Source organism: Temnothorax americanus, unplaced genomic scaffold (assembly GCF_048541705.1).
Source record: "Temnothorax americanus isolate GAGA-0224 unplaced genomic scaffold, ASM4854170v1 Scaffold67, whole genome shotgun sequence".
Taxonomy (NCBI): Eukaryota; Metazoa; Arthropoda; class Insecta; order Hymenoptera; family Formicidae; genus Temnothorax; species Temnothorax americanus.
Genome location: NW_027509789.1, coordinates 330,784 through 357,494, shown reverse-complemented (window position 1 = coordinate 357,494; position 26,711 = coordinate 330,784). Strand labels below are relative to the sequence as shown.

Here is a 26,711-nt window from a genome sequence, read left to right as displayed (position 1 = left end):
AATGCAAAATAGAATTATGTGAATTTTTTGGGAATTTTTTACCGTCCCGTTTTGAAAAAAATCTAATCCAAAAATTGTACTTTTTAAGTTTTTGGAGTAGATTTTTTTCAAAACGGGACGGTGAAAAATTCCTAAAAAATTCACATAATTCTATTTTGCATTCCAGAACAACATATTAAAATTTCATGAAACTCTCTGCATTTTGTTGTAGCCATCGAACCTCCTTAATTTCGGACATAAAAATTTGCGAAAATACACCGCGAGTGAATAACGAACAATCGAAATAAAATAAAAGACAATAGGTACCTGTCTTATCTTGTCTCAAACCCAAAAAGTGATAAAAGTAAAACTGCAGTAGTTTTAAATAAAAATCGAATATTATCGAATCGTAAATATATATAAGAACAATCTTACATTAAGATAATAATAAATCATAAAATTGATATTATATTACGATCTATAGTCTAAATTTAATCGTATAAATTTTAACAGTCACGACATTTTTTGCAAAATTGTCGATTTTTAATAGTATTTTTCCAAAAATAAACTTTAAGACATCTTACCAGACATCTAAAAGATGTCTAAAAATTGTTCAAATGTCTTATAAAATTGTCAGAAAGATATCTTTTAGACATACGTGTTGCTGGGTTGTCGGTGATATGATGCGTTGCCGTATCCCATGTTACCCGTCGGAAATATTTGTAGACATCAATGCGGATAGGTTACTACATACATGACTACGTAGTTCAACGCACACGTTTCATGTATGTACATAGAGGCGCCAGTGGACGGGTTCCATGTTGGCCATGTTCCATCTTCCATCTCCATTTAAAGTCAGTGGTACACGGTACATGTTTTCCTGCTGGATTACTTCAGCTCACTGTTCATTCTCAGGTTTTTCTCTCTCCTGTAATTAACCATCGTATGTCATAACGCATGTTCTGAGTTCTGAAGATGGAGAAAAATATCAGCAAAATACTTGACATATCGTGGAGATTCGGAGGTAAGATAATAGTTTATAAATTGAGACCAATATCGATGTTTGTCATATTACGTTCTTAGGTTATTATTATCTCTGTTAGAAGATCTATTAAATAAAAAACAAAGATATTTTATATTTTAATTATCATTTTCTATTAATATAAAAATTGTGTATATTGTATTTCTATTTAATTTAAATATTATATTTGATTAACTTTTTAGTAGTAAATACTAATAAAAAAGGTATATAATTTAATTAAGTTATGCAAATTTTTATTTCCGAATTGTATTCTTATTTATAATAGATTATGTATTCTCACTATAATGCCAATCATTAATGAATAACTATGTCATTTTTTTTAACTTCGTTTAGTGACCGCAGCAAGTAACGATTCCAACAATGTCGCAAAATCATTTCTACAACTTAAGTTATGTCTTGATGATGATGGTAAAATCAAGAATGTATTTATTGAGATGACAATAGGGCAGTTTTACAAATTTCTACATGATTTGGAAAAGGCAAAATGTAATCTTGATTTGTTACTGTGAACAAATTATACATGCATATTAAAATAATATTCTATGTAGATGTTACCCGTATTAAGATATATATTTACAACTCAAACAATTGTTTTTTTGAAAAAGTTTTTTTATGTATTTTCTTATAATCTACATTTTTTTAAATAAAAATATTTACTATCTTAAGAAAAAAAATTAGATTATCTAGTAAGATAGTAAAATATTTTAAGTAACATTCTTTGGATAACATTCATCAACATCATAATCTTAGTATCATAGGCCCTCATAATTAATTTAAAATTTACAATGTATGGCTCAATCTATAATCACTTAGGAAATTACAAATATTATTTAAATTTTCCACTTAATAATTTCAACTGTATATAAGCTGCTCTATGTGAATGCATCAAATTGTGGCTTTAAAGCAAGAACAGAAAAAAATCTTATACAATTTAAAAATTAAATAATTTTAATTTTCCATGTTCTGACGTTATATAACTATGAATTTATGTGCATATATAAATATATATTTATATATGTATAATATAAAATGCAATTTTGTTCCCTACGACATTTTTTTTCCATTTCTTTCTATCTCAAAACTGCAGTTTGATTTAATGGAAACCTTGTATATATTTTAAGATTACAAAAATATTCGACAAGTAATTAAATAAATACAATAAATAAAAGCGTCAAAAATTTTTGCAAAAAAGTTGTCAACTTTATCAACTGCACTAGATTTATCATTACTATTTCGATAATGAGTTTTGCAAAACGTCTCTTAAACGGTATAAAAATGAAATTAGTCATGGATCACATTACAGACGTTAACAATACATATATCAATAATGGTCAGCTAAGTATCTAATATTGATAAATATATACCTTTTAATCTTTTTCAAAACATAGGCAAATATGTTCACTGTAAAGTACCACATGTAAGAAAATTATGACTACGTTGTAAGTATATTTGATTAAAACTTAATCAAAGGATCGGAATCGGATAACTAAATAACTAATAACTCATACCTCAAGAGATTGCTATTCCTCCTTTCTTAAAAAAAATATATACAGGCTTTACGCATCTATGTCGATCTTTGATTAAATAGTTCTGCGCATAATCTTCATATCCTCACACTTATCGAGTAATAAAAATATTGTACAATCTATTATTATATTTCCTTGAAACAATTATCAATATCCGCCCAAATTTTCATGCAGGCTCGGTTGCGAAGAACGTATTATCTGAAAGCAATATAAAATACATTTTTTACAATCAAATACAAAGTTCTCTATTCGCGAATAATAAATATACATATTTGTCTGCAGATATATATAAATATAGGTGCGATAGGTTTTACAAGAGACAAAATGAGTACGTATCAACAGCAAATACAAAAGTGAGAAACTTTATTTATTCTTCAACAATATACATTCATGGTTGATCATTTCATATTTCCCGGCTTAACAAAATCATGTAGTCATCACAATTAGGAATATTAAGAAGTAATTTAACAATCAAAACGCTATATTTTACAGCAATAAATATGTTTTCATATAAAAAAAGAAAAAAAAAGGTTTAACATATCTCGTTAACTAGCAATAAAAATATTTATATTATCAAATGCTTATATACATTATTTATTATAAAACCTGTAACAATTCTATAATGAGACTGTATAAAATATTTAAAGTATAATCTGTTGAATATTTATTGTTGATATACTATTTGGAATGACTTCGGCCCAATTATTTTATATTTGATTCTACACATACTTTATACTTACTAATTGTGTAATTTTATAAAAGAAAGAAATATGCTATATTCTCTAAAAAAGTAAAGTAACTCAAACATGTTCGTGACTCTAATACTGTGCTATAAAATACTATTAAGGATATCATCGAATCAGCGAAAATGAGAATAACGAGCCGTATATCAAGCACATTCCAAGCAATAAATATATCAATAAACTATCTTTAACAAAGTAATTAGACATATTTGGTCTCCTGACATTTAAAATTCTCGCATTTGAACGAACATGTTCATGGAACGAACGTGAACATGAAAAAATTTGGTCTTATGAAAAGGTCCTGCGACAGGATTGACAGTTCTAAAAGCCTTGCGTCTAGGAGGAAACGGACTGAATACAGCACCTCTTTGGTTATTAGGCTCTGCTAATGCTAGCGCAGGATTTGTATGTTCGGATGATGAACTCTCTTGTAGTTTCAGTGCGCCTAATTGCAAGGACTTGCCTCTTTCCGCTTTGTCCTGAATAGACTCTAACACTGGTTGAATCGCACCGAGCAACGGCCGTTTGGAAGGCTCCGCAGACCAACATTGTTCCATTAACGTCCAACACTCCTCGTCAAAATGTGGTAGTCTCTCGGGCCTAAGACCTAACGTAAATACGTTCGCTTAACAATTCATGTGAGTATGCGACAGTAAAAAAAAACAAAACATTGAGATAAGCAGTAATTTGAATGATTAAATATCAATCAATCCACTTAAGGCAGTTAAATCAGCCAACAATGATATACATTCCTCACTATTACTGAATTAAATTTGAGAAATTTGCATTATAGAAATTTTAATGTGATTTTTGTTTATCATGAAATATGAAATTACAAAATATGTGTGAAATATTAAATTAACCTTTTCCTTTTTTTAGCAAATAAATAATGATTATAATGCAGGCTCAACTTTTCTCTGTACGTAATGAAGTATTACCTTTCCGCACGCTTGTCCATAACTGCTCCTTGTTATGAAATTGTTCAAATGCATACGGTAATCGAACCTTCCCAGCACATATATACCAAAACAAGATGCCAAAGGCATAGACATCGACACTGCTGTCGTAATGGCCAGACAGGAGTTCCGGTGCCATGTGGATCGGCGTTCCTACGATACTACCTGACATCATAGCTTCGGTAATACAAAATCCGAGATCGGTTAGTTTAGCCCTGTTTTCCGTATCGAGCAAGACATTTTTCAATTTGATATCACGATGAACTAGGCCTTGCGAGTGAAGATAACGTATTCCCTCCAGGACATCTATTGCTATTTGTATACGTTCCAGCCACAAAAGACCGGCGTGTATACCGCAGTATAAATCGCGACTTAACCGGTCAGTGATTAAGAGAACTGCAGTGCCCAATCCGAATCCCCCGCCGTACGATTGGTCTACAACGGATCCGCGAAGCTTCACTATCCTTTTGTGATCTGGTATCGACCTGGTATAGTAAACCTCCATCGCGAGATCGTTCCAATGCCTCTCGTCCGGCGGAACAACGGATTTTACCGCGCATGGTCCCGGCGCACCGCCCCAACCGTCGCAAGCAAACACCACACCATACTGTCCTCTGCCAATCTCCTTGCCGTAATGAGGAATGCCGAAGCGAATCGCATCCATCATCGACGTGGATTCCAACGCGAGTTTAGCTAGCTTGGGTGCGTGGTACTTTCGTATAGCTATTCTCTGTTCCTCGGTTCTCTCCAGCTTCCCCGAGTAATAGTTTTCTAGAGATTTCAAGGCAGTCTGGAAGGCGTCATGCGACGATTTCAGTTTGTCTCTAAACTGCGTGGAAATTGTTTTCGCCAATCTCGCTGCCGACAAGGAATTCAAGATATCGACAGTAACCTTCCTCCTCCAAGCCGTGTCCAGAGTCGGGGTAGGTGTCCATGGCAGCGGTAAAGATTTAAAGAGCTGTCTTAATCTTTCCAAAAACGAGTGCACCAAGGATGGTGACGAATTGTGCAATTCCACATTGTATGCCGCGGAGAGTATTTGCTTCAAGGCATCGCTAGCTAACAGGCTGCTGTCGTGTTCGTAAGTTTTTTCAAGACTTATTAAGCAACGTTGAAGAGTCCCGATAAAAGTTTCTCGAAGACAGTTTACCGAGTTTACGAGCTCCTTCGCGACTTTTTCGCCCAAGCGACCTAGTACAAATCGTTGGACCTCCGACGTCGCAACACGAACAGTAACCGTCCACTCCGCTTCGCTATTATCGAAAGGAACGGTCTGATACTGGAAGATATCGCCAGTGGACCCTAATATATCGTCTTTCATCTCCTGAATAATACATTGTATTAATTCAGTCAATTCCACCTGCTGCTCATTAACAACCTTCATTAGACTAGCATAAAGTTCGTTTTCTTTCTGTTGGGCGTATTGTATCCTTCTAGGAGTGATCTGTATTTTTCGTGCCATGTCAAACGCACTTAAAATAAATTTACGTAGACTGGTTGTATGTATTTCATTCAAATAAGTACTGGCGTTTATTAGATAGCTTTGCAGGCAGGCACGCGTGAAATGTAAAACGCGGTCCGTTTTTTTGCATGAATCCACTAGGTCGCTTGAATTATTAACGTAACGCTCACCGACAAGCCACGTTAATTGATGAACTTCCACAGACTCTTCCATCCCTAGGAATCCTAAACTGCTCAACTGATCTAGCCACGTTAGACCGAGTGAATTCATTTTGTCAATATTAATACTATCATCACTCTTCGATTCCTTAGATACGTTCGGCACCTCTATCCGATTTTGCAGGCTATGCTGCTCAGACTCAGTCAATTCCGCGTCTGTGCCATCCAACGAAACATTAGCTAACGACGATATGAATAAAATCGGATTATACGGATAAGTCTCTTTCAAATCTCTCAATTCTTCCAAATTTTCTTCAGTCAATGGTTGCTCCCCGAGAGCGTAGAGAAATATAGGTAAAATTTTCAACGAGCCTTTAGCGAGAATTTTTACTACACCACTGTTGGGGACGACAAATATTTGAACACCTTCTTTCAGTATTGCTTGATCTAACTTCACTTCCAGCACTGTAGGGCAATTGATGTCTTCGTTTATCGATTTTTCTAGATCCTCGAATGGGAGCGTGCTCCATGATTTTTCGTTTGCCCGTAACGTCTCGACTACTTCGTATTCTAAACCTAACGTGAGACTGACATGATTCGTATGACCATACGTGATCTTGACCCATCTCCATGGATCGTTGGACAGCGGCAAGATATCGGCGGAAAGCAAGTTGTTAACCAGCGAAGCTTTGGCTTTATTATCTTGCCCAAAAATGACTATTGCGGGGGAATTATCAAGGATGTGTGTCACTCTGTCCAAAGTCAACGGAGGCAGTAATTCCTCGATGATATTCTCTATAAGAAACATTATATAAATGTTAAATAAGACTAATCAACAGCTTATTAGATTTATCGATTTAAATGTCAAACATGAATAATTATGAATAATTACCTCCAGGGAAAAAGTTCTCAAGTTTTATAACCTCTAATGTACGCTGTGTCTCTTCAAGTATATGGTGTAGCTGATTCCTGTTCCTCTGATACTTCTTGAATTCTTGTGGTAAATTGCTTACCATTTTTTCTCACATTATTTTAGTCATGTGTACATTCCACAAAATGGTCATACCCTATCAATATTATTATACAGTTAATAAAACCATCTTTTGCAGTGCATATTTATGTAGAATCAGACTCGAAAACACAAGTGCTGTGACAATGTACTAAATTCTATATACATAAATCAGTATTTATTTCTCAAGTTCTGAATTCACATCATATATATATATATATATATATATATATATATATATATATATCTTATGAAGCTACGAGATACGCGCAGATGTAAACAACGTTCGCCGAGCCTGAATCATGTCCGAGAATAGTGCTCGCGTAAACAAGACCGACTAAAAATCTCAGCGTTTTATCAGACGGGGGACACGGGACACCCGGCAGCGAGTTGTCATCGCTCTATGATACTATGATCAATGATGTGCTCCACTGCTCCGAGTGCTCCATCAGCTCCGTTCGTCCCGCGGCCGGAACGCAGAAACGGCGGAGACCGCGAGCATTGTTTTTCCGCGTGATCGTGGAACCGGCGCTTAAGCTCACCATAGGATTTCTCGCGGTCATATGAGCGCGAGAGGAGATTGAAGCTCGCCAGATCCGCCAGGTCATCCGAGCGCAGGCAATCCGGAGTCCGGATCCGCGGACGTTAGCTCACGCTGCTCACGCGAGACCGCTGCGTATCGCGTATCGAGACATTCGAGACGTACGTCGCCGACGCATGCTGCCGACTAAACTCTAAACTCGAGTCTCGACGTCACGACACGAGTGGCTGTGGCCTGTGCCGCTTCGTCCCGGAGTGGCCGTAGTTCGAGCCTCCGACTCCGAGGGGACGCGAACGTATAATGTATTATACATTCTATTAGATGCTAATCGGCGCGACACGCCACGCTCTTGACGCTCTTGGCAACGAAAGCGCGAAAAGTCGTGCGCGATAAGGTGCACGCATCGTTTAAGCTTTATTTACACGCGCGCGGCGGCGATCCACCTTTTTATCTTTTCACGCGAATATTGGGAATCGATGCGCGTCGATGGCAGCTGTTTATCAAATTAGAATAACTATCATATTCTGTTGCAAAAGAGGCAAAAGTCATCATTATATAGAGTTGTCAACTTGTCACTTATAGTCAGGCTAGCTGGAATTCCAATCAGCGCTCTTCGCGACTCCATGCAGTTTTAAAAAATATCTTGCGATGGATGTTGATCAGTGAAAACAAAAACCGATTTTTTAAAGAATCATGTTGGATGTTAACTGACTAATCGCAAGCGATTCTTCGCTCTCTCGCCTATATAATATGGTGTAGTTGTTACGCTCCAATTAGTATTTCAACGATTAGATGATTAAAATGTTTATTGAGTTTTATAAGCGTAAATATATAATAGATAGACGTAAAAATATGTACCAAATGTATAAAATTCACGACTTACGATACGCGTTATCTTTTCGACGACTGCTCTCGGTATGTACGACTCCTAATAGCTCTCTCTCTCGACGCAGCTTTATTAACGCACGAACTTGTATATCCTCCCTCATCTGCATCGTCCGATTGACCGAATATTCTTATCCGATTTGCTTCCGCCACGATCGTCACTGCTTAAATTAAAATATTCATTTAGGGATATGAATTGCTAAACGCGGACGTATGTTATTGTACGTGTCAATGGACTTTCGTTTCAATGGGACGGATGCACTGTCCTGCTATATGTACGCGCCGCCGGTAGCGTCACACTCGTCGCGATTAGGGATACGCAAACCAAGAAAGGAGAACGTAAACAAGGCTCCCCCGTTCGTGCATCAGATAATGCCACGCGGCGAAGACATATGATGTACTTTTCCGCTTTTCAGGAATCGAGTTCGCCGCAGCCGCCCGCGTTAATCTTCCCGCTCTATAGCTGTGGTTCACTTATAATAACCCTCGGTTGTCACCCGGGGTCAAATAAGTGACCCAAGACTTTTTTTTTATTAAAGCATCATATCTTAAAAGTACTGTGCAAAATTTTGAGCAAGAAACATTGAAAAATTTAAGTTATAATTTTGTTTTTTTTTTTCTGAAACTTATACATTTTTTAAGGTTTTTTTTGTACATGATGCCACTCAAAAAGTTAATTTTTTATAATAAGAATACATATTTCACAATGTTTAAACTTAATTCTAGATTTTTTTGCGATCCACTTAAACCGTTGTTAATTTTTAAACAGCAGTTGCGCTTGAAAATTGGTTGGGGTCAAATTGACTCCGTGTGACAAACGTGTTCGAAAAAAGAGGTGTGACAACCGAAGGTTAACATTACAAACGTTTCAGTGATGAAAGAAGAAGAATTTAAGAAGGAGAAGAAGAAGAAGAAGAAGAAGAAGAAGAAGAAGAAGAAGAAGAAGAAGAAGAGGAACAAAGCTTCAAAGCATTTGTAACATCAAATGGACTGCATGCAGCTTATTAAGCTTTCTTTTGTTCTTTTAAAACGACCGCGCCGCGCGCGATAATAATATATATATATATAAGCGGTAATACACATATATATATATATAAGAGGTAATAAATCATCATGGTCTGCAAGTAGGAAAAATGTGGGAAAGTACGTTATGCCGATGCACGAATCCGCATCGCGGACGCGAAGCAGGCGCGATCGCAAAAGCTCTCTTTTTCCCGATGACTTCGACCAAAGCTTAATTGATTAACTTAACCAGTGATTAATTTAATCGGCAGAATTGCCTACGGCGGTATTTCTAGCTACAATAATATATAATTCGTTCTTAATCTAATCTTTCTTCACACGTCAAATTATAAAAAGTTCAAAATTCTCCAAATAACCGAATCTCTCGAAGACAGATTTTTCTGCAAATTTTGTCAACAAATTGCCAAGAAATATAATAAAATCTCCGATGGCAACTGACTGCATGCAAAAACCGAGAAGCTGTTCGTTTCGTAACTGCTTAAAAATAATATATTTTGTTTAAGTTACGAAACTACAGATTCTGCCTTGTATTGGTTTCTGCTGTCAAATTATGTTGGCGGATTCTACTAGCTGTGCTAGCAAAATTTTAATACGGGCGCAGTTGATAGCAATATTTTGTGTCTTGCAGGTATTGAATCTGCTGACAATAAATTGCATGAAACATTTTGCTGAGTCTATTCATGTTAACAAAATAGATACATGCAATAGAAAAATGTATTGTCAAGTTAATTAAGAAGTTTGGTCGAAGTCATCCTCATGAAATCATTAGCGTGCAAAATCATCGAGGGGAATGCCGCCCCTCAAATAAATACATGATAATTTTGAGTAAATTTATTAAAAGTAATGTTTATATGTAACGTAACTTGTAAACTCTAAGAAGTTAAACTTTAAAGTCTTTAAACTATACTCGACCTTTTATTTTTTATGTATTTATTTATATATGTTTTTTTTCTTATTATAGTTTCTAATGTCCCCCCAAAATTTATATAGCTAACGGCACCATGCAGTGAGCCATATTATGAGTAGTCCATATTTGCGATTAAATCGTATTTCTGCTGATCTCTGCATATTGATCGCGTTTTTGCGAGCGAAAGAACGTTTGATAAGAAATGTATTCGTTATTTCTTGAGATTTATTACATTTATACATTTCAACTCCAGAGATTCCAGTAAAATCTGCTTGATTATTTTGTTCTCATTACTTTGCATATATACATACATTTATATACATCTGTTGAACGATCGCCCCGACCTTTGTGGAAATCTCCATTACGCTATCGGTCATTTTGAATACTTGCGCGCGACGCGATCGATAGAATCTCATGGAAACGGCCTTTAACCTCTCCAAACATGAAACATAACCTCTAGAATTAACTGAATTAAGCGGTTCACCGAGTTCACCATTTTTTCTAAACGCGACGGACGATCACGATTTTGACGTTTCTCATCCGCGAACGATTCTTTTGTAGTTCACGAGCCCGATTACCAACGGCCTTGATTACCAATCGAAATGGCATCGGCTTTGGAATCTATGGTAGTCGATGAAAAACAGCTTCCCGAGAAGCCGGTGGACAGAGAAAAGGTAAAGGTGACGAGACAATAATGAGCGTTTTCCAGAAATGTCCATCTCGTAGACTTAAGTGCTTTTTTAACCGTAAATGTGTGTGTGTGTGTGTGTGCGCGATAACATTGCATTTGTTTGCACTTCAGACGTGTCCACTTCTACTGCGAGTATTCTGCAACACCGGAAGACATCATAATATAATGGAGTACAGCAGAGGGAATGTCCCTTCGAATGAGCTGCAGATATACACATGGTAACATTAACATTGTTTATGACGGAGAGACCATAAGATTTTATATCTCGTTATGATTCTCTGATTAATTTAATGTGAATTTTCTTACATTGTTGTAAGAAGTCATCTCTAATTTTAATTATTTCTGTGTATAAAGGATGGATGCAACTTTGCGAGAAATTACAGGCTTAGTTAAGGAAGTGAATCCGGATGCTCGCAGCAAGGGAACGTACTTTGACTTTTCGTTAGTGACTCCTGAGTTACGCAACTCCGGTTATCGCATGCGTGAGATTGGTGTTACGTGTTCCGGACAGAAAGGCGCAGATGACAACAAAACGCTAGCACAAGCAAGGTAATAAATCTTGATACATGAATTAGAATCTTGATAAATTTCTTAATACTTGAATTAGGAAAGATGATTTTTTAAAATCAGCATTTATACTTGATTATGTACGTATTTTGTATAATTATAGGTTCACAATAGGAGATTATCTGGATATATCGATAACGCCGCCGAACAGGATGATGCAACCGGCAGCTAGACGTGGTGGTTTACGTCAATATTAATATAATAATTTCAGTGTTTAAGTTATGATAAGATCATGTCTCTTACAGATGGTACGTAAATGTCACTACACAGAATTCCAAAAAGACTTCCTAAACTTTTGTATCTATAAATAAATAAAAAATCATTTTCTTTAATTTCTTTAAATTTGCTGCATTAAATATTAACATTTTTTATTATGTTTTTTAGCAATATAAAGCTAGTTTTATTTTTCTTTGAAAAAACTAAAGACATTCCTAGGAATGTCACATCCCTGGGATTCCTGTTAATTATAAAGTTAATGCAATTATTTGGCAGGATCCTTGGTAACACAATCTGATGGTTCAGATACGTCCCGAAGAAGTGCGCAAGAAAACAGTCCAAAATTGCGACAAAAGTGCATAATATTTGATTGAACGAGTACTTACTGTACTATTGCAGCAGTCTGCTGTAAGAAGCTACTGTGAAAATTTATATATAAAACTGCCGCAATTCTTGCGCACTTCTGTCGCAATTTTGGACGTATCTGAACTATCAGATTGTGTCAGATTGTGTTACCAGGGATAATTTATTAGCTGTAAATTTTGATGTCTCTGATATAATTTGTGTTTTAGATTCCTATATTTAGAGAGAAGACTGAGAGCGGCCACGTCGGCGATCTAGTGAGTTCTGAAATTGTGGATGTAAACCTTTGCACAATATCAGGCAACAGGCAATAGGAACAGAAAACAGAAATCAAAAATACTGAATGGACACACAGGCAACGAGCACAGAATTTCCAACGTGACGGAAAATTTCTGTTTATTGCCTGTATCATTGTCCATTCTACATTGAAACATTTTATTGCCTGTTGCCTAGCATTGTGCAAGGACTTTTACATCCACAATTTCAGAACTCATTAGATCGCCGGAGTGCCACTTGCAGTTTTCTCTCTGATTCAGATTATACTTCTGATTAATATCACAAATAATCACAAATGCTTTTTTTCTTCGTTAAGAAATCGTTTCGTGTTTATGTAATACCCTTTTTTTAAAAAAAAAGGTAAAGAAAGGCGCTAAGTACACGTATAGTAGTGTATATGTTGTTAAATATATAATTTTAATTTTAATTTTGATATAATTAAAAAAAAAAAGATAAAGAGACAAAAATCACTTGTTCGCTCTCTTTCGACCCGGTAGCTTTCGCTTGGCAATAATTTACGCAGAATTCGTACAAAATGCCTTTGATGATGAACTGAATGAGCTGATCGTTTTTCGCCGAGGTGATCGGATGCGCGGGGTCGGCGCTCTTCCTGTCGCCCGGCAGGAACTTCTCTACCAAAGGGTGAACCTCGCGGAAACATTACACCCTCGCGTTACTGGGATTCTAGTCCTTGTACTGCAGGTGATCCGTCAGCCGCGGCAGAGTAAGCAACAGGCACAGGCTCACAGGCTGCTGTATTCTTCCTTAGAAGGCGCGACCTTTCGCTCAACATCTTGACAACCTCCTCCACGGCGTTGTCGACGCTGCCGTTTGTCCCGGCGGCGATAACGTTTGCCTCGGACTTGATGCACAGCAGCTCGACATATTTGTGGCGCAGGATCGAGTACGTAAACTTTCTCATGTCGAAATTCGACAGCACTTCCAGCGGCTGGATGAACTCGAGCACGTCGTCCCATTGTCCGTCGAGGATCAGCTGGCGCGGGAACAGCACGTCGGCGTCGTCGCTGTACTGGCCGTTTATCATGCCGGTCTCGCGCTCGAGAGAGAGCTGCGAGATGTGAAGGTCGGGCTGTGAAGAAACTCCAAGGTCAGTCACACCACGGTAAATGTCTAAATTAAGGGCGATCTCACCGATTTCAATGACCTTGATATATGTTGTCAAGATCATGACGCCGAGTGACCTTCAGAAGGTTTTAGCCGTCGCTCGTTATTCGTTAAAAAGTTATTAACAAAAAAAGTTTGGAAAATATAGCAGCTATTTTGAGTATTGAAAGGCATAAATGACTATGGCGTTTTCGATTTGCTACTCGACCCGACTCGGGTCGCATCAATGGACGTGGAATACATACATATTTATGTATGTATTCCACGTCAATGATGCTAGAGTCCTGTATACATGATGCGACCCGAGTCGGTTGAGTCGGTTGAGTCGCAAATCGAAAACGCCATAATATACATATATGTCGAAATAGTTCACGCATATGATATAGTCAATGTGTGTGCCCTGCTTTAACGAAAATCACAACTTCTATAAAGCAGGGCATACACACGTGTGTATGTGCCCTGTTTTAACGAAAATCATTAAACAGTTAAATCGTGCAAAATAACCAAGCATCTCGATTCAAGCAGTTAGGGCTCACGCTGGGAGTTTCTTTAGTTTAATTATGCGTGGGAAGCACACACACACACACACGGGGGGGTGATTGAACATGAACAGGAAGGTTTTTCTCCTCTGCATTCCCCCCCCATGCATGTACTTTATAATTTCGCTTTACAACGTAAATAAAAAGCTACATTATATGTTAACAATAAGAACTTAATTTAAAAAATTTTGATTTTATTTGTTAACAGTCACAAAGTCCGAATTAAGCCACACCTAGGATTGACTAGTCAAAGTCCGAAGTGATTTTTCTTAGGCTGATGGCAGAGAAGAAGACGTGAGCGCTTACGTCTGAGACGTAGACGTGAACTAAAGCAGAGAAAAACGTAGAGTCGTACTTCGTAATACGTATAAGTCGTGGTCGTGACTGCGGAATTGCGTTTTGATACATAATATGTAAGTATATAATATATATATAATTTATAAATAAATATACTAAAATAAAATATAAATTATTTTTTACTTTAAAAACTTTATTTACAAAGACAAATTTATTTGCCTTTTTCTGTACCGAATGGTCAAAATATAATGACAGTATTTGAGGTTAACCAATAATTTTCTTTGTTATTTCAGAGTACACTGCTGCGGTAAAAAGATTTATAATTGTATTGTTATATTTCTTTAGAAAACATTTTTGAGTGCTACTTTGAGCAAAAAAATGTCGGATCATTTAAATTATTATACTGTTGATTCATCTGAAATACATGTAAATGATTGTGATCTGAATGATGGTAGTGAACCTGAAAGTATTATTACTATTGAAGAAAAGAGTGGTGATGAGCTTTTGATAGAACTGTATAGAGAACGTCCATTTCTATATGATAAAAGTAATAACAATTTTAAGGACAGCGCAATGAAACAAAATGCTTGGGGTGAAATATCAAAAATAATGATCCAAACGAACTGTGGTGAGTAAATTTCACTTATTGTACCATAAATTATGTAATTAATAAAATAATAATAATGTGATGATTGTTAATAAATAATAATAATTCTTAACTAAAATGTTCTATTTTTATTTAGGTGACATTTATACTCCTTCGTATTGCCAAAAAAGATGCATATCATTGAGAGAGCAATATAACAGAGAGAAAAAAAAGATGGAAATTGAATCAAGAAGTGGCAGTGGTGCTGCTAAATCCTCCCGATTTCCTTTTTTTAAGCAATTAGAATTTTTGGATAATGTAATTAAAAGACGAAGGTAGGGGGTAACTTATTGAATTCATTATTTAAATATATATATTTGTTGTCCAACACACGAATGTTTTATTTTCAGAAGCTACACAAACTGCACAAAATCACAGTCGCATACACTTGAAAAAAATAACAGTTGTGATGAATCACAAAGTGTTGCAAATGAAGAATGTGTGAACACAGAAGAAAATGAAAATGACCAGGAGCACATTTATAATACGAAGAATATTAATAAAGAAAATGAAGAACCAAAACAGAAGAAAAGAAAAATTAATGAAACTAAGGAATTAGAACAAACATTATTTCAAATGAGTCAAAAAATTTATAATTACATGGAAAAAAAAAGATAAAATTCCGACAACGAAAGCAGATGATGCTTTCATGGAATTTATTAAAATTCAATTTAGTAATATTTCAGAAAAGGAGAAAGATACAAGAAGAAAAATGGTAATGGATGCTCTAACTGCACCATTATCAGAGAAGTAAATTATTTTGTTCAAAAGTTCTTTTTGTTTAAAAAAAAGATTTTATACTTTGTTTAAAAATATTTTATATATTTTTTTGTTTAAATGTGAAAAGTTCTTTTTGTTTAAAAAAATTTTATATAGTACGATATAGCTATGAATAGATTGCTTTTTTTTATCTGTAATAAGTTTGCTTTAAAAAGATTTTATTTACCAAAGACAACATGAAAGTGATTTTTTTATTTACCAAAGTTCCTAAGCTTGCAAAAAGTATGTTTTTTTTTGTATATATTGTGATACTAATAATTTAAATAATTTCATAAGACTACAAAAGGTTGTGAAATATATGTTTTCTTATTTAAAATGTTACAACTAACGTTTAATATCATAGAATATATTTGTACCGCATGTATAGTTTATTATATAATAAATTTATCTATATTAATTGTGTGTGTGTGTGTGCAATAATTTTATTTCACAGAATCCACCAAAAAAATTGCAAATGCAATATTCTTCTCAAGAAATTCCTAATAAGAACCTTTATACTAAATAATTTTTAACAAAGAAGAATTATATTACTATAATACATAAAAAAGTTATACATAATAAATATAATTATTTACTTATAAAATTTTCTTTAATTATAATATATTACAAGTACATATATATATATATATATATATATATATATATATATATATATATATATGTACTTGTAATATATTATAAGTATATATATATATATATATATATATATATATATATATATATATATATATACTAATTTAAATATATATATATATCTACTGTAAAAAAAATAGTTTACATATTTGTTGTTTTCTTTATTTAGTACAGAAACTTATGTCAAATAGATAATTTTTTTTAAATATGTTAAATAATCTAACATATCAAAACATAATGTTTCTCTCTCTTTCTCAGTCTCTCTCTCTCTCTCTCTCTCTCTCTCTCTCTCTCTCTCTCTCTCTCTCTCTCTCTCTCTCCACACACACACACACATACATACATGTATAATTATTCGTCTGCATATACACCTCTTTGAACATAATCATGTTGCCATTCCACTTTTCCAGCTTCAGAGATAAAATAATTACTCAAAGTATTCCTTTGATTTTCGGCATATCTTACGTCATTATCTTCTTCAAAATTACTTATTGGTATATTGATCCAAGGAGAACTCTGAAAAAACATCAAAAAATATTAAAATTCAAAAAATTAAATAATTATTTTTATTTTTATTTGTACCTCGTTAGTATTATCTTTGAAACTTGGTTCTTGACTGTACATCTTATGTCCATTTTGTTGTTCTTCTTTCAATACATAATTATGGAGACACACAGAAGCTGTTACAATTAAATCTGCAGTTTCTGGTAACATACTAATCGCTGTGTGGAATATTCTCCACTTATTGGAAAAAATTCCAAAAGCACTTTCAACTGTCCTCCGTGCTCTTGAAAGTCGATAATTAAAAATCCTCTGTTTGTACATCAAATTTTTGCTGGAATAAGGCTTCATAATTCTCTTAGACAGTTTAAAAGCATCATCAGCCACAAAGTACGTGTATGTTTTCAGATTGCTATTAGGAAGATTTATTTGTTCATTTGGTAAATTTAACATATTATTATTTAAATCTGTGCCTATATTGCAATCGTTAAAAATTCCTCCGTCACTGTTTCCTAGAACAAAGAATTATACAACAAGAAATAAGTGTAATAAAACAATATATATATGAGATTATTATATTATACATAAAATTAAAAAAATTTTTGTTCTTGCTTACCTCTATACGCTCCAATGTCAACCAACACAAATCTATACAAATGATCAGCTACTGCCAATAATACGATACTATAAAATTTCTTATAGTTAAAATATAAGCTTCCAGATCTTGGAGGACAACGTAATCTGACATGCTTGCCATCAACAGATCCGACACAATTTGGAATGTTCCATCTATTCCAATATCCATGTGCATATTTTCTCCAGTCTTCTTCTGTAGGTGAACTAAGATATAATGGGTCTAAAACCTTATATAAAACATGGCAAACTTCTTTTACTACTTCTCTTACTGTAGATTCACCAACTCTAAAGGCTAACGCAATGGTAATTGGTAAGTCACCTGTAGCAAGATATCTATAAAAATATAATAATTACAATACATTAATATTAATTATAATATGAAACAATTATATATAATTTAGTTATCTATAAACAGTATATATATAGTTATTATATAAATACCTTAAAGTTATTAATAGTCGTAATTCTGGAACTAAGCACGAGGACTTTTTTTTTGTCAAATATGGTTTTGTCATTTGTACTAACTGCTGAAAATGTACCAATGTCATTCTGGTATAACGATAAAACAACTGAGGATCATTTTTTATTTCTTGGAATAAATTATTGTAATCTCCAAGCTGAATTCTTCTCATATTAATAGGGCTCACAAGCCATCGTCTATTTAGCCATCTAATTTGTCTTTTTTTACGTATTAGCAAAAGACATAAGTTTATCCAATGTATTACCAGAATTAGAAATTCATCATCATTTTCCATTTTTATTACAAAGACTGTAAACTGTAACTATTATAATATATATTCTGAAACATTAATGTATAAAATTTATTAATTACTTATACCTTTTATTAACAATAATTTACAATTATAATAAATCATATTTAGTTCATAACTGTATTTTGTACTACAATATATATAATTAAAAATATTACTTTTCAAATATTTTTATGACAACATATAACAAAAAGAAAATATTGGTTAACTTCAAATACTATCATTATATTTTGATCATTCGGTAAAGAAAAAGGCAAATAAATCGTTATCTTTGTAAATAAAGTATTTAAAGTAAAAAATAATTTATATTTTATTTTAGTATATTTATTTATAAATTATATGTATCTTATATACTTACATATTATGTACTCTTATCAAAACGCAATTCTTTAGCAGTCACGACCACGACTTATACGTACTACGAAGTACGACTCTACGTTTTTCTCTGCTTTAGTTCACGTCTACGTCTACGACAGACGTAAGCGCTTACGTCTCGTTCTCTGCCATCAGCCTTAGTTTCTAACTTTGACCAGCCGTATTAGTTATTCCTAGGATTGACTAGTCAAAAGCCGAAACGCAAAACTTATTTCGGGCTTTGACCAAGACGTTTGGTCGTTCCCCAGGATTGACTAGTCAATCCTAGGAATGCCCGCGTTTCGATCGGGCTTTGACTATAACACATACACTTTACGCATATAAGTTTGTTGTAAACATTATAATTCTCTATTAATTTTCTGAATACACATATTTTATGTCATTTAGTAATACATAAAATGAGTCTCCTTCAATTCTTTTCACATGGATGATCGACTAACTTTCTTGTTTAATACCACCTCTACTTAAACGAGCTTGTAAACCTTTTTTAAAAATTTAATCACGTCCGTACTTTTTGTCTCGGGACGGTTTCACAATGTGCAAACTGAGGAAATTATATGCAATTTTCAACCTAACGTCAGCGATTCGGCGAAGATGATCGCAGCCGTCGCCGACAGGTTTGAGTTACATGCGATAACGTCGTATATAATCTGTAGAGTCAGCTTTTGTTTTGTCGTCGCGCTCTTCGGGAGGAGACTCTCCTGAAACCAGTCTCAGCCTGTTCGCCGATCGGGACAGTAGGTTTCCGACAATAAGATCCATCCCTAATTAACGAGTTTCGCGATGCTGATGATGCTGATGCTGTGACGGATGATGACGGGATGACGGCTCGTATCTTGTGAGGTTAGTAATACAGTAATAAATACAGTGTTATGGATATAATTATCCGAACAATAAAAAAAGAGAAAGGTATATATTAAAAAAATATTTATTATATATATATATATATATTACAAATATATTTAAATTTATATATTAGTTAACTTCTTTATATACACTACCGCTCACACACATTAATTTCATCAATAACACCTCCAGATTCGTTAATTGATTTCTCTGTAAAGGATGAACATCATGATACTTTTTTTGCACAGAAATGAATGCATTTGCTGTTATAAACATTTTACTTGCATGCATTGCATTTTTATATATTATTTACATAAAAATCTTTGAAAACTGTAGTTTTTGAAAAAACGAGGCTAATAGAGCCGGATAATGTTTGATCTCTGAAAATAAAGAAAATACACGCGGAAGATCAGGTCAGGTTAGGTGACTTTGCGCGCGTATTTTCTTTATTTCCAGGAATCAGACACTATCTGGCTGTTAGCCCTTTTTTCGAAAATTACAGTTTTCAAGGATTTTTATATAAATAATATATAAAAATACGATGCACATGCAAGTGTTGAAAGTGTTTATAACAGCAAATGCATTTATTTCTGTACAAAACACACGTAATACGTGTTAAACGTATACATAATATAATGTTTATCATTTACAGAGAAATATATAACATAATATATTATGTTTATTATTTACAGAGAAATTAACAAATCTAAGGGTATGAAATTAATGAGCGATAGTGTATACGTTTAAAAATTCAATGTAAATTTACTGTAAAATGTAATAAATAAGATTTATTGTTCGATATCAAAGATGAAACTTTCAGTTTCATCATAAATAGTGCAACTATACAGGTCAAATAACACACACAGTCAATTATATTTTTTAAATAGAAACCTTAGGCTAAATCTTCGTGAGTAGGTTCGGTTCGACAAGACGCCCAAGTCTTCCCTGTGAAAATTCTCGATAGAGGTAGCTAATGAAGTGCACAGGTGTAAAACATGTCAATTTGGTGGGTGTCGAAATTGTCTGACTAACAGTAAGTTTTTTATTGAAATGTTAAGATAATTGAATAATAAACTCGGAAAAATAATTGTCCTACAAAATGAATGGTTTGACTAGAGCGTCCTCCGCTCCGAATATGTCCAAATAACGAGATCATAAAAATTATTAATAACCAGCTGATTTTTTGTATGCAGCTTAGTAAATAATGAATTGGCCACATAGTCCTACAAATTTGGTGGTACGTTTTCTCAGTCCTACGCTTGGAAGTTGTCGATTCCACGGTAACACTTTTTTCATTAATAACAACCTAGTTATAATTTTTTCCTATTGGGAATAAAGTGTAGAACACAATTTTACCACTGTCCTACACAAAAAGTGGTATGTATTTCCAGGAATAGATATATCTTGTTCACAAATTTAACTGTATATTTTGATATACAGTTAAATGCATAAATAATCCCGAGTAAATCACGTTGTCGTTACACATTTAAAAAAAGCCCAAACACAATTCTGTACTCTGTAAAACTTTAGTATATGTCAAGCGGCCCTGATAAGCATGTACCATTTTCCACCGATAAGGTTGTAAATGCGTTTATGGCAATATTTTTTTTTAACATAACGAATAAGAATCACTAATATTAATGGAATAATTGATTATCTTAAATTATTAAAGAGAGATCGGAATCCGACGAAGATTAAGATTATATTTAATTAGTTTTATAATTGCATTTTTTAGTTTTATTTTGGCAGGTCATATACTATTACAGTTCATACAACTACAATTATATTATCAATTATATTATATTTAATTATATTATATTTAAAAAAAGTATTGATTCTGCTTACGAATACATGTGTCCCAAATTACATAAACTACAACTACGAAATTATGTTATTTTCAATATTCTTGTAGGACTAGCGATACATACCCATTTTTTGGTAGGACATTGTTTGATTTATGCAAAAAATGCACTAACTTAACATATGTTTTTTTTGTCCTACGGTTATTAATGAAAAAAGTGTTACCGTGGATTCGACAATTTCCAAGCGTAGGACTGAGAAAACGTACCACCAAATTTGTAGGACTATGTGGCCATTTCATTATACAAATATTTACTAAGTTGCATACAAAAAATCAGCTGGTTATTAATAATTTTTATGATCTCGTTATTTGGACATATTCGGAGCGGAGGACGCTCTAGTCAAACTATTCATTTTGTAGGACAATTGTTTTTCCGAGTTTATTATTCAATTATCTTAACATTTCAATAAAAAACTTACTGTTAGTCAGACAATTTTGACACCTCACCAAATTGACATGTTTTACACCTGTGCACTTCATTAGCTACCTCTATCGAGAATTTTCACAGGGAAGACTTGGGCGTCTTGTCGAACCGAATCTACTCACGAAGATTTAGCCTGTTATTAATCACTGAAAAAAACAGGCGGTGGCTGCTGGACTATAAGGTTTTCCGACGCGTGAACAGCCCACATACAGTTGTCCATGTGAGAAGCACGGATTCTCCAAATATAGCCCACACGCACTTGCAGCAATTGTCCTTGTGCTTTGTTGATCGTCATTGCAAAAGCGAGTCGCACCGGAAACTGCAAACGTTTAAATTCAAATGGCATATCTGTTGGAATCATTGGAATACGTGGCAATAGTACATCTTCCCCCTTGAATTTCCCATTCAAAATTGTAGCTTCAATGACATTGTTCATCATTCTTTTCACCGAGAGTCTTGTACCGTTGCAAAGTCTTGGTGGTTTGATGTTTCGGAGAAGAATGATAGGCACGCCAATTTTCAATGTTAAACTGTGCGATGGCATACCAGGCAAATCTAATGAATTCAAGAATTTTGTTGGGTAATTGACAACCTCGTTTTGATTCATTACAGTATCAATGGACTTATACGTTGTCGCTTCGCCTGGTATTCCGTTTTGAATGCTAAAGTTGATGGCATTTACATCATTGTTTCTAGCTGCTAATATTACACGTGCACTAAGCCAGTGATGATTTTTGTAATTACACGCGATATTTGGGAAAACTTTTAGAATCAATTCTTCTTTGGTTGATGTCATCTTACAAAAGTTTGTTGACAACGTGATACATTGTGTAGATCTATCGATTTCCATCTTCCTATTTCTAATATCCAACAATTGTTTTTCGAAACCTTCGGCGGATGCATTATTTTGTAATTGAACACGCATATTGATTTTTAAAGTCAATTTCTTTACATATCGCCATAAAACTGATGATTTGAGACATGCATTAATTTCATCAGCGGGGGTTGAACGTGATATAACTGGCAGAGTTTGTCGAAAATCACCAGACAATAAAATTAGTGCTTCACCGAAGGTCTGTCCATTTCCCCTCAAATCTTTTAATGTACGATCAAGCGCTTCCAATGCTTTTTTATGAGCCATTGTGCATTCGTCCCATATGATAAGTTTACATTCTTTAAGAACTTTGCCCATTCCGGAATTTTTAGTGATATTGCATGTTGGCGTATCAGTGATTTGCAAATTCAACGGCAATTTCAGTGCTGAATGCGCTGTTCGACCACCATCCAAAAGCGTTGCCGCAATTCCAGATGATGCAATTGCCAGTGCAATTTTATTCCGTGATCGAATGGTTGCCAAAATGAGTGAAATAAGAAAAGTTTTGCCTGTACCTCCAGGCGCGTCTATAAAGTACAATTCGCCGCTTTGATTTGTAATTGCTTGCATTATTGTGTCGTATACAATTCGTTGTTCTGGAACCAATTTCGGAAGATTTGTTTCAACAAATGTATTCAAATCATCAATATCGAAGTGTATTTTCACGTTGTAAATCACGATCATAAACGTCATTTGCAAATCGATTCGGAGCACACATACCCAAATTTACCAGTCGTTTGTTAGCGATTACTAAACATATATCCTCAATCAAAACCAACGCTTCATTATACACGTTGTGTGAATTGCATATCTTTATTGTGATTCGTTGATTGTAAACGACGTAAGATGTCTTCACTCATATAATCTTTCTATTTTTTCCAAAGAACTTTCGGATTTGATGGGAAACACATTGTCAATATTATCGCAAATAACATACGTATTTGCTGTGATTGAGCAGTATTCGATGCATCATCGAGTGTTGTGTCCCAATGTGCATCGTTTTCAAGAAGATTCAATTTTTGGCAAGCTTCTCGATAGGTCGTACATAATTCACCATTTACTGTTCTCAGTTCTTGGAACGATTTCGGTCCACGTACGTTAACTATAACAGTAATCGCAAGTAAAAACATTCTTGATTGTTAGGATGAACTGTGTACAGACGGTCTAACGCGTTGAATAAATATAAATTCGAATGTCCTTCAACTGGTTTGCCTTGTTTACGACGTTGAAACTTTTTCGCTGATGCATTCCATGTGTAGTATTTTGGCACTTCTGAATAAAGTAGTGTTCTTGCGAACAAATCGTCTATGCACAATGAGAAGAATGCAGTTAACGTTGTATGCGGTGGCGATAATGCTCTTGCATGTACATTTTCGTTGTGAAATACACGCGCTGTCCATTTTCAAGATGTACTGCCAAATGAATAACTGTTGGATGACGTTCATGAATTGGAAATGAGGAAATTCGCCAAACAGCTTCATTGCTACTAATGTAGCGTCCCAATTGATATCGTTCGATTTCATCGATTGGTGCAAATGCATTTTCCACTCCAAAAACTGCCATATCGCTTCCTTTGTTGACATTTTTGCAAATGTATTTAATCGATTTCACCGAATTGCAGTACTCGATATTTATATGTGCTTTGAACGTTTTTGAGAGTAATGGTGAATACGGCACAACCCAACGATTATCGACCTCAATATTATTGTTACGAACTTTTATAGTGATCAATTTACCACCATCTTTAGTTGATCTTCGACGATATTGTGGATATCCATCATTTCCAGTGATAGTTTCGGGGTGTAAGTCTCTTGGATAGCGTTTTGTGCATTTTCCATCCTTCATGCACGGAAAATTGTTGTTGATCGCCCCACATGGACCATGAATATTATTTTTGGTAACTAATTCGAATAAGCCTGGATCATTTTGGACATCTGGTATTTCTGCTAAGATGACTTCATCAATTTTGTCTGGTGTAATTTTGTCGATCAACCAAATCAAAATATGTTCATGCGGTAATCCTCTTTTTTGCCATTCAATAGAATACATCCAACGGCGTGTCTCTCCAAAAACATGATGTTTAACCATAAAATCCATCATAGATTTCAATTTTAGTTTGAACACACGTGCGATGATGTTATGGCGATCCGCAGACGATTGTCCAGGCAACAAAAGTTCTTTAATTTCATCTCACGTACGATTGCATGTGAATGTGATGAATGAATCTGGACGGCCGTATGCGCGAACATAAGTCATTGCATCTTGTGCGTATTCATGCATGTGCCGTGGGCTTCCTGTGAATGTACTCGGCAGTATGACTATCTTTTCCAATTCATTTGGATTGCTATCAATAGCAATTGCATCGCGTAAATGAATATATTGTTCTGAGCGCAGCTTGGATTGATTCAATCGAATGAAGAGAAGTCGCTCGGTCTCGATTTTTGCATATATATCAACAATGTATTGATGAAACAATTGACGACATTTCAAAATGTGATTGTCTGCGTTCTCACGAATCATTAATCGATATGAATAGTAATTCATGGCACTAACTTTCTTATTGGTCTCCTCCATCTTCTCCATCTTCCATCTATCCATCTTCTCCTTGCCAGAATAAAATTAGATATTGCAATGCATCGTATGAGCGATGAGTTTCTGAGACTCGCTGAACATTACCATCTCTACGATGAAGAACCATATCACGCGAGTTAAATTCTTCACCAACTATCACTTTTTGTATTGTCTTTCATGTTGGCCCGGTGGTGTTTTGTCAGCTCTAATGACAACTACGTAATCATCAGCTGTCATTCGCTCAAGTGCCGTCCTGGACATTCGAAGTAATTCGTTGTGTTGATCGAATAAATTTTGTAATGCAACAACAATTTCTGGATTTATGCCGGAATGGAATCGACAACGTTGATGAACTTGTTCATCACTGGTCCCCATAAAATAAATCTGAAGAAATTTGTAATCTGCATCCGGCATTGGTAGAAGTGATCCAGCACGATGGTAAATTTGCCCTTGCACTTTGAACGTTGGCATGTAATTGTCACATATAATTTCTGTTGCACCGAACGATGTCATTTGGAAACATGAATTATACTTACGTATGTTTGCCAAGAAATGTTTCGACTCGTTTGTGTCACCTGATACTAATGTTGATAATGGGTCGGGTGGTAAATGCAATTCTGGCAATTTTACTTTTCCACCTGCGCAGCACATTCCTGAATTTTCATTCTTAAATTTCAATGCACGGCAAAATTCGCATAACTTATCCATTTTTTCAAAAAAGATACTTCGATGGAGACTATAATCATAATCAGCATCGTAATTAAACGCAGCAAGATTCAAATCAGCATGCAGTGTCCCTCTGAATCAAACATTGCGTTCTCGATTGGTTGCCAGTCTTGATTCTCGTTGCTTTCCTGTTTCATTCGAACGGGCTTCAGCATTTTGTAGTCGAAGAGACCCGCGTGAAGTTAGCCCCCCAACTTTAAAAAAAAATAATTTTTTTTAGCTCATTTGATTGCTCATCGTTTGCACAAGTATGCACATTTTGAATTTTCGTTTGCACACTTCTAGTAAAAAAGTTATTAACAAAACAATTTTGGGGGGGCCAACTTCACATTAGCCCCCCAACTACGAGCAAATTAGATCCAAATAGTCTCAATCGATAGATTTTCGTTTGCACATTTCGAAACAGGTCGATTTTTTGTTTGCACACTCTTGGTTAAAAAGTTATTAACAATTAAAGTTTCGAAAACGGTCAATGTCAGTAGATAAGTTCGAAACACGAATACTGTGTTTAAAATGGCATTAATCGATAGATTTTCGTTTGCACATTTCGAAACAGGTTGATTTTTCGTTTGCACACCCTTGGTTAAAAAGTTATTAACAATTAAAGTTTCGAAAACGGTCAATGTCAGTAGATAAGTTCGAAACACGAATACTGTGTTTAAAATGGCATTAATCGATAGATTTTCGTTTGCACATTTCGAAACAGGTCGATTTTTCGTTTGCACACCCTTGGTTTAAAAGTTATTAACAATTAAAATTTCGA

The 26,711-nt window shown here is 34.7% G+C and overlaps 6 protein-coding genes across 12 annotated transcripts; 3 read left to right on the top strand and 3 right to left on the bottom strand.

Annotated features, from left to right (window-relative positions):
* Nucleotides 1–707: 707 nt before the first annotated feature.
* Nucleotides 708–1,609, top strand: LOC143905831 (COMM domain-containing protein 7). The gene is made up of 2 exons (XM_077421460.1): nucleotides 708–1,003; nucleotides 1,355–1,609. The coding sequence occupies exons 1-2, from the start codon at nucleotides 955–957 to the stop codon at nucleotides 1,528–1,530; spliced, it is 225 nt and encodes a 74-aa protein (XP_077277586.1). The 5' UTR covers nucleotides 708–954; the 3' UTR covers nucleotides 1,531–1,609.
* A 604-nt stretch (nucleotides 1,610–2,213) lies between these two features.
* Ripk5 (receptor interacting protein kinase 5) lies at nucleotides 2,214–8,874 on the bottom strand. Of its 4 annotated transcripts, none has more exons than XM_077421451.1 (5): nucleotides 7,418–8,247; nucleotides 6,759–6,933; nucleotides 4,229–6,661; nucleotides 3,655–3,897; nucleotides 2,214–2,745 (listed from the first exon to the last, which is right to left on the bottom strand). In XM_077421451.1, the coding sequence occupies exons 2-5, from the start codon at nucleotides 6,880–6,882 to the stop codon at nucleotides 2,714–2,716; spliced, it is 2,832 nt and encodes a 943-aa protein (XP_077277577.1). In that variant the 5' UTR covers nucleotides 6,883–6,933; nucleotides 7,418–8,247; the 3' UTR covers nucleotides 2,214–2,713. The 4 variants fall into 4 exon arrangements, with proteins under 4 accessions (XP_077277577.1, XP_077277578.1, XP_077277576.1 ...); XM_077421452.1 differs by having other exon boundaries at nucleotides 2,531–2,745; nucleotides 3,754–3,897; nucleotides 7,418–8,246; XM_077421450.1 differs by lacking the exons at nucleotides 2,214–2,745; nucleotides 7,418–8,247 and adding an exon at nucleotides 8,300–8,874 and having other exon boundaries at nucleotides 2,894–3,897.
* A 1,738-nt stretch (nucleotides 8,875–10,612) lies between these two features.
* Nucleotides 10,613–11,821, top strand: Bin1 (histone deacetylase complex subunit SAP18). Its single transcript, XM_077421455.1, has 4 exons — nucleotides 10,613–10,905; nucleotides 11,034–11,140; nucleotides 11,277–11,471; nucleotides 11,593–11,821. Exons 1-4 carry the CDS (start codon nucleotides 10,834–10,836, stop codon nucleotides 11,684–11,686), a joined length of 468 nt encoding a protein of 155 aa, XP_077277581.1. The 5' UTR covers nucleotides 10,613–10,833; the 3' UTR covers nucleotides 11,687–11,821.
* A 911-nt stretch (nucleotides 11,822–12,732) lies between these two features.
* Nucleotides 12,733–14,340, bottom strand: LOC143905830 (WD repeat-containing protein 47-like). 3 transcript variants are annotated; one of them, XM_077421459.1, is made up of 2 exons: nucleotides 14,242–14,340; nucleotides 12,733–13,434 (listed from the first exon to the last, which is right to left on the bottom strand). In XM_077421459.1, exon 2 carries the CDS (start codon nucleotides 13,387–13,389, stop codon nucleotides 13,018–13,020), a length of 372 nt encoding a protein of 123 aa, XP_077277585.1. In that variant the 5' UTR covers nucleotides 13,390–13,434; nucleotides 14,242–14,340; the 3' UTR covers nucleotides 12,733–13,017. The 3 variants fall into 3 exon arrangements, with proteins under 3 accessions (XP_077277585.1, XP_077277583.1, XP_077277584.1); XM_077421457.1 differs by lacking the exon at nucleotides 14,242–14,340 and adding an exon at nucleotides 13,510–13,689; XM_077421458.1 differs by lacking the exon at nucleotides 14,242–14,340 and adding an exon at nucleotides 13,497–13,656.
* Nucleotides 14,280–16,128, top strand: LOC143905828 (uncharacterized). 2 transcript variants are annotated; one of them, XM_077421454.1, is made up of 5 exons: nucleotides 14,280–14,421; nucleotides 14,599–14,933; nucleotides 15,049–15,226; nucleotides 15,302–15,409; nucleotides 15,484–16,128. In XM_077421454.1, exons 2-5 carry the CDS (start codon nucleotides 14,684–14,686, stop codon nucleotides 15,491–15,493), a joined length of 546 nt encoding a protein of 181 aa, XP_077277580.1. In that variant the 5' UTR covers nucleotides 14,280–14,421; nucleotides 14,599–14,683; the 3' UTR covers nucleotides 15,494–16,128. The 2 variants fall into 2 exon arrangements, with proteins under 2 accessions (XP_077277580.1, XP_077277579.1); XM_077421453.1 differs by having other exon boundaries at nucleotides 15,302–16,128.
* A 345-nt stretch (nucleotides 16,129–16,473) lies between these two features.
* On the bottom strand, nucleotides 16,474–19,251 carry LOC143905778 (uncharacterized). Its single transcript, XM_077421369.1, has 5 exons — nucleotides 18,630–19,251; nucleotides 17,943–18,300; nucleotides 17,482–17,834; nucleotides 16,947–17,377; nucleotides 16,474–16,880 (listed from the first exon to the last, which is right to left on the bottom strand). Exons 2-5 carry the CDS (start codon nucleotides 18,254–18,256, stop codon nucleotides 16,716–16,718), a joined length of 1,263 nt encoding a protein of 420 aa, XP_077277495.1. The 5' UTR covers nucleotides 18,257–18,300; nucleotides 18,630–19,251; the 3' UTR covers nucleotides 16,474–16,715.
* Nucleotides 19,252–26,711: the final 7,460 nt, after the last annotated feature.

Excerpts from the sequence above, each read along its gene's own strand:
- LOC143905831 (XM_077421460.1), top strand. The coding sequence starts at position 955 with ATGGAGAAAAATATCAGCAAAATACTTGACATATCGTGGAGATTCGGA. Across the intron at positions 1,004-1,354 it reads CATATCGTGGAGATTCGGAG|TGACCGCAGCAAGTAACGAT; the intron begins GTAAGATAATAG and ends AACTTCGTTTAG.
- Ripk5 (XM_077421450.1), bottom strand. The coding sequence starts at position 6,882 with ATGGTAAGCAATTTACCACAAGAATTCAAGAAGTATCAGAGGAACAGG. Across the intron at positions 6,662-6,758 it reads TGAGAACTTTTTCCCTGGAG|AGAATATCATCGAGGAATTA; the intron begins GTAATTATTCAT and ends TGTTTCTTATAG. Across the intron at positions 3,898-4,228 it reads ATGGACAAGCGTGCGGAAAG|GTCTTAGGCCCGAGAGACTA; the intron begins GTAATACTTCAT and ends TATTTACGTTAG.
- Bin1 (XM_077421455.1), top strand. The coding sequence starts at position 10,834 with ATGGCATCGGCTTTGGAATCTATGGTAGTCGATGAAAAACAGCTTCCC. Across the intron at positions 11,141-11,276 it reads GAGCTGCAGATATACACATG|GATGGATGCAACTTTGCGAG; the intron begins GTAACATTAACA and ends CTGTGTATAAAG. Across the intron at positions 11,472-11,592 it reads AAAACGCTAGCACAAGCAAG|GTTCACAATAGGAGATTATC; the intron begins GTAATAAATCTT and ends GTATAATTATAG.
- LOC143905830 (XM_077421457.1), bottom strand. The coding sequence starts at position 13,533 with ATGATCTTGACAACATATATCAAG. Across the intron at positions 13,435-13,509 it reads TCTTGACAACATATATCAAG|CCCGACCTTCACATCTCGCA; the intron begins GTCATTGAAATC and ends GTTTCTTCACAG.
- LOC143905828 (XM_077421453.1), top strand. The coding sequence starts at position 14,684 with ATGTCGGATCATTTAAATTATTATACTGTTGATTCATCTGAAATACAT. Across the intron at positions 14,934-15,048 it reads AATGATCCAAACGAACTGTG|GTGACATTTATACTCCTTCG; the intron begins GTGAGTAAATTT and ends ATTTTTATTTAG. Across the intron at positions 15,227-15,301 it reads AATGTAATTAAAAGACGAAG|AAGCTACACAAACTGCACAA; the intron begins GTAGGGGGTAAC and ends TTTTATTTTCAG.
- LOC143905778 (XM_077421369.1), bottom strand. The coding sequence starts at position 18,256 with ATGGAAAATGATGATGAATTTCTAATTCTGGTAATACATTGGATAAAC. Across the intron at positions 17,835-17,942 it reads CGACTATTAATAACTTTAAG|ATATCTTGCTACAGGTGACT; the intron begins GTATTTATATAA and ends ATATTTTTATAG. Across the intron at positions 16,881-16,946 it reads TCAAAGATAATACTAACGAG|AGTTCTCCTTGGATCAATAT; the intron begins GTACAAATAAAA and ends ATGTTTTTTCAG.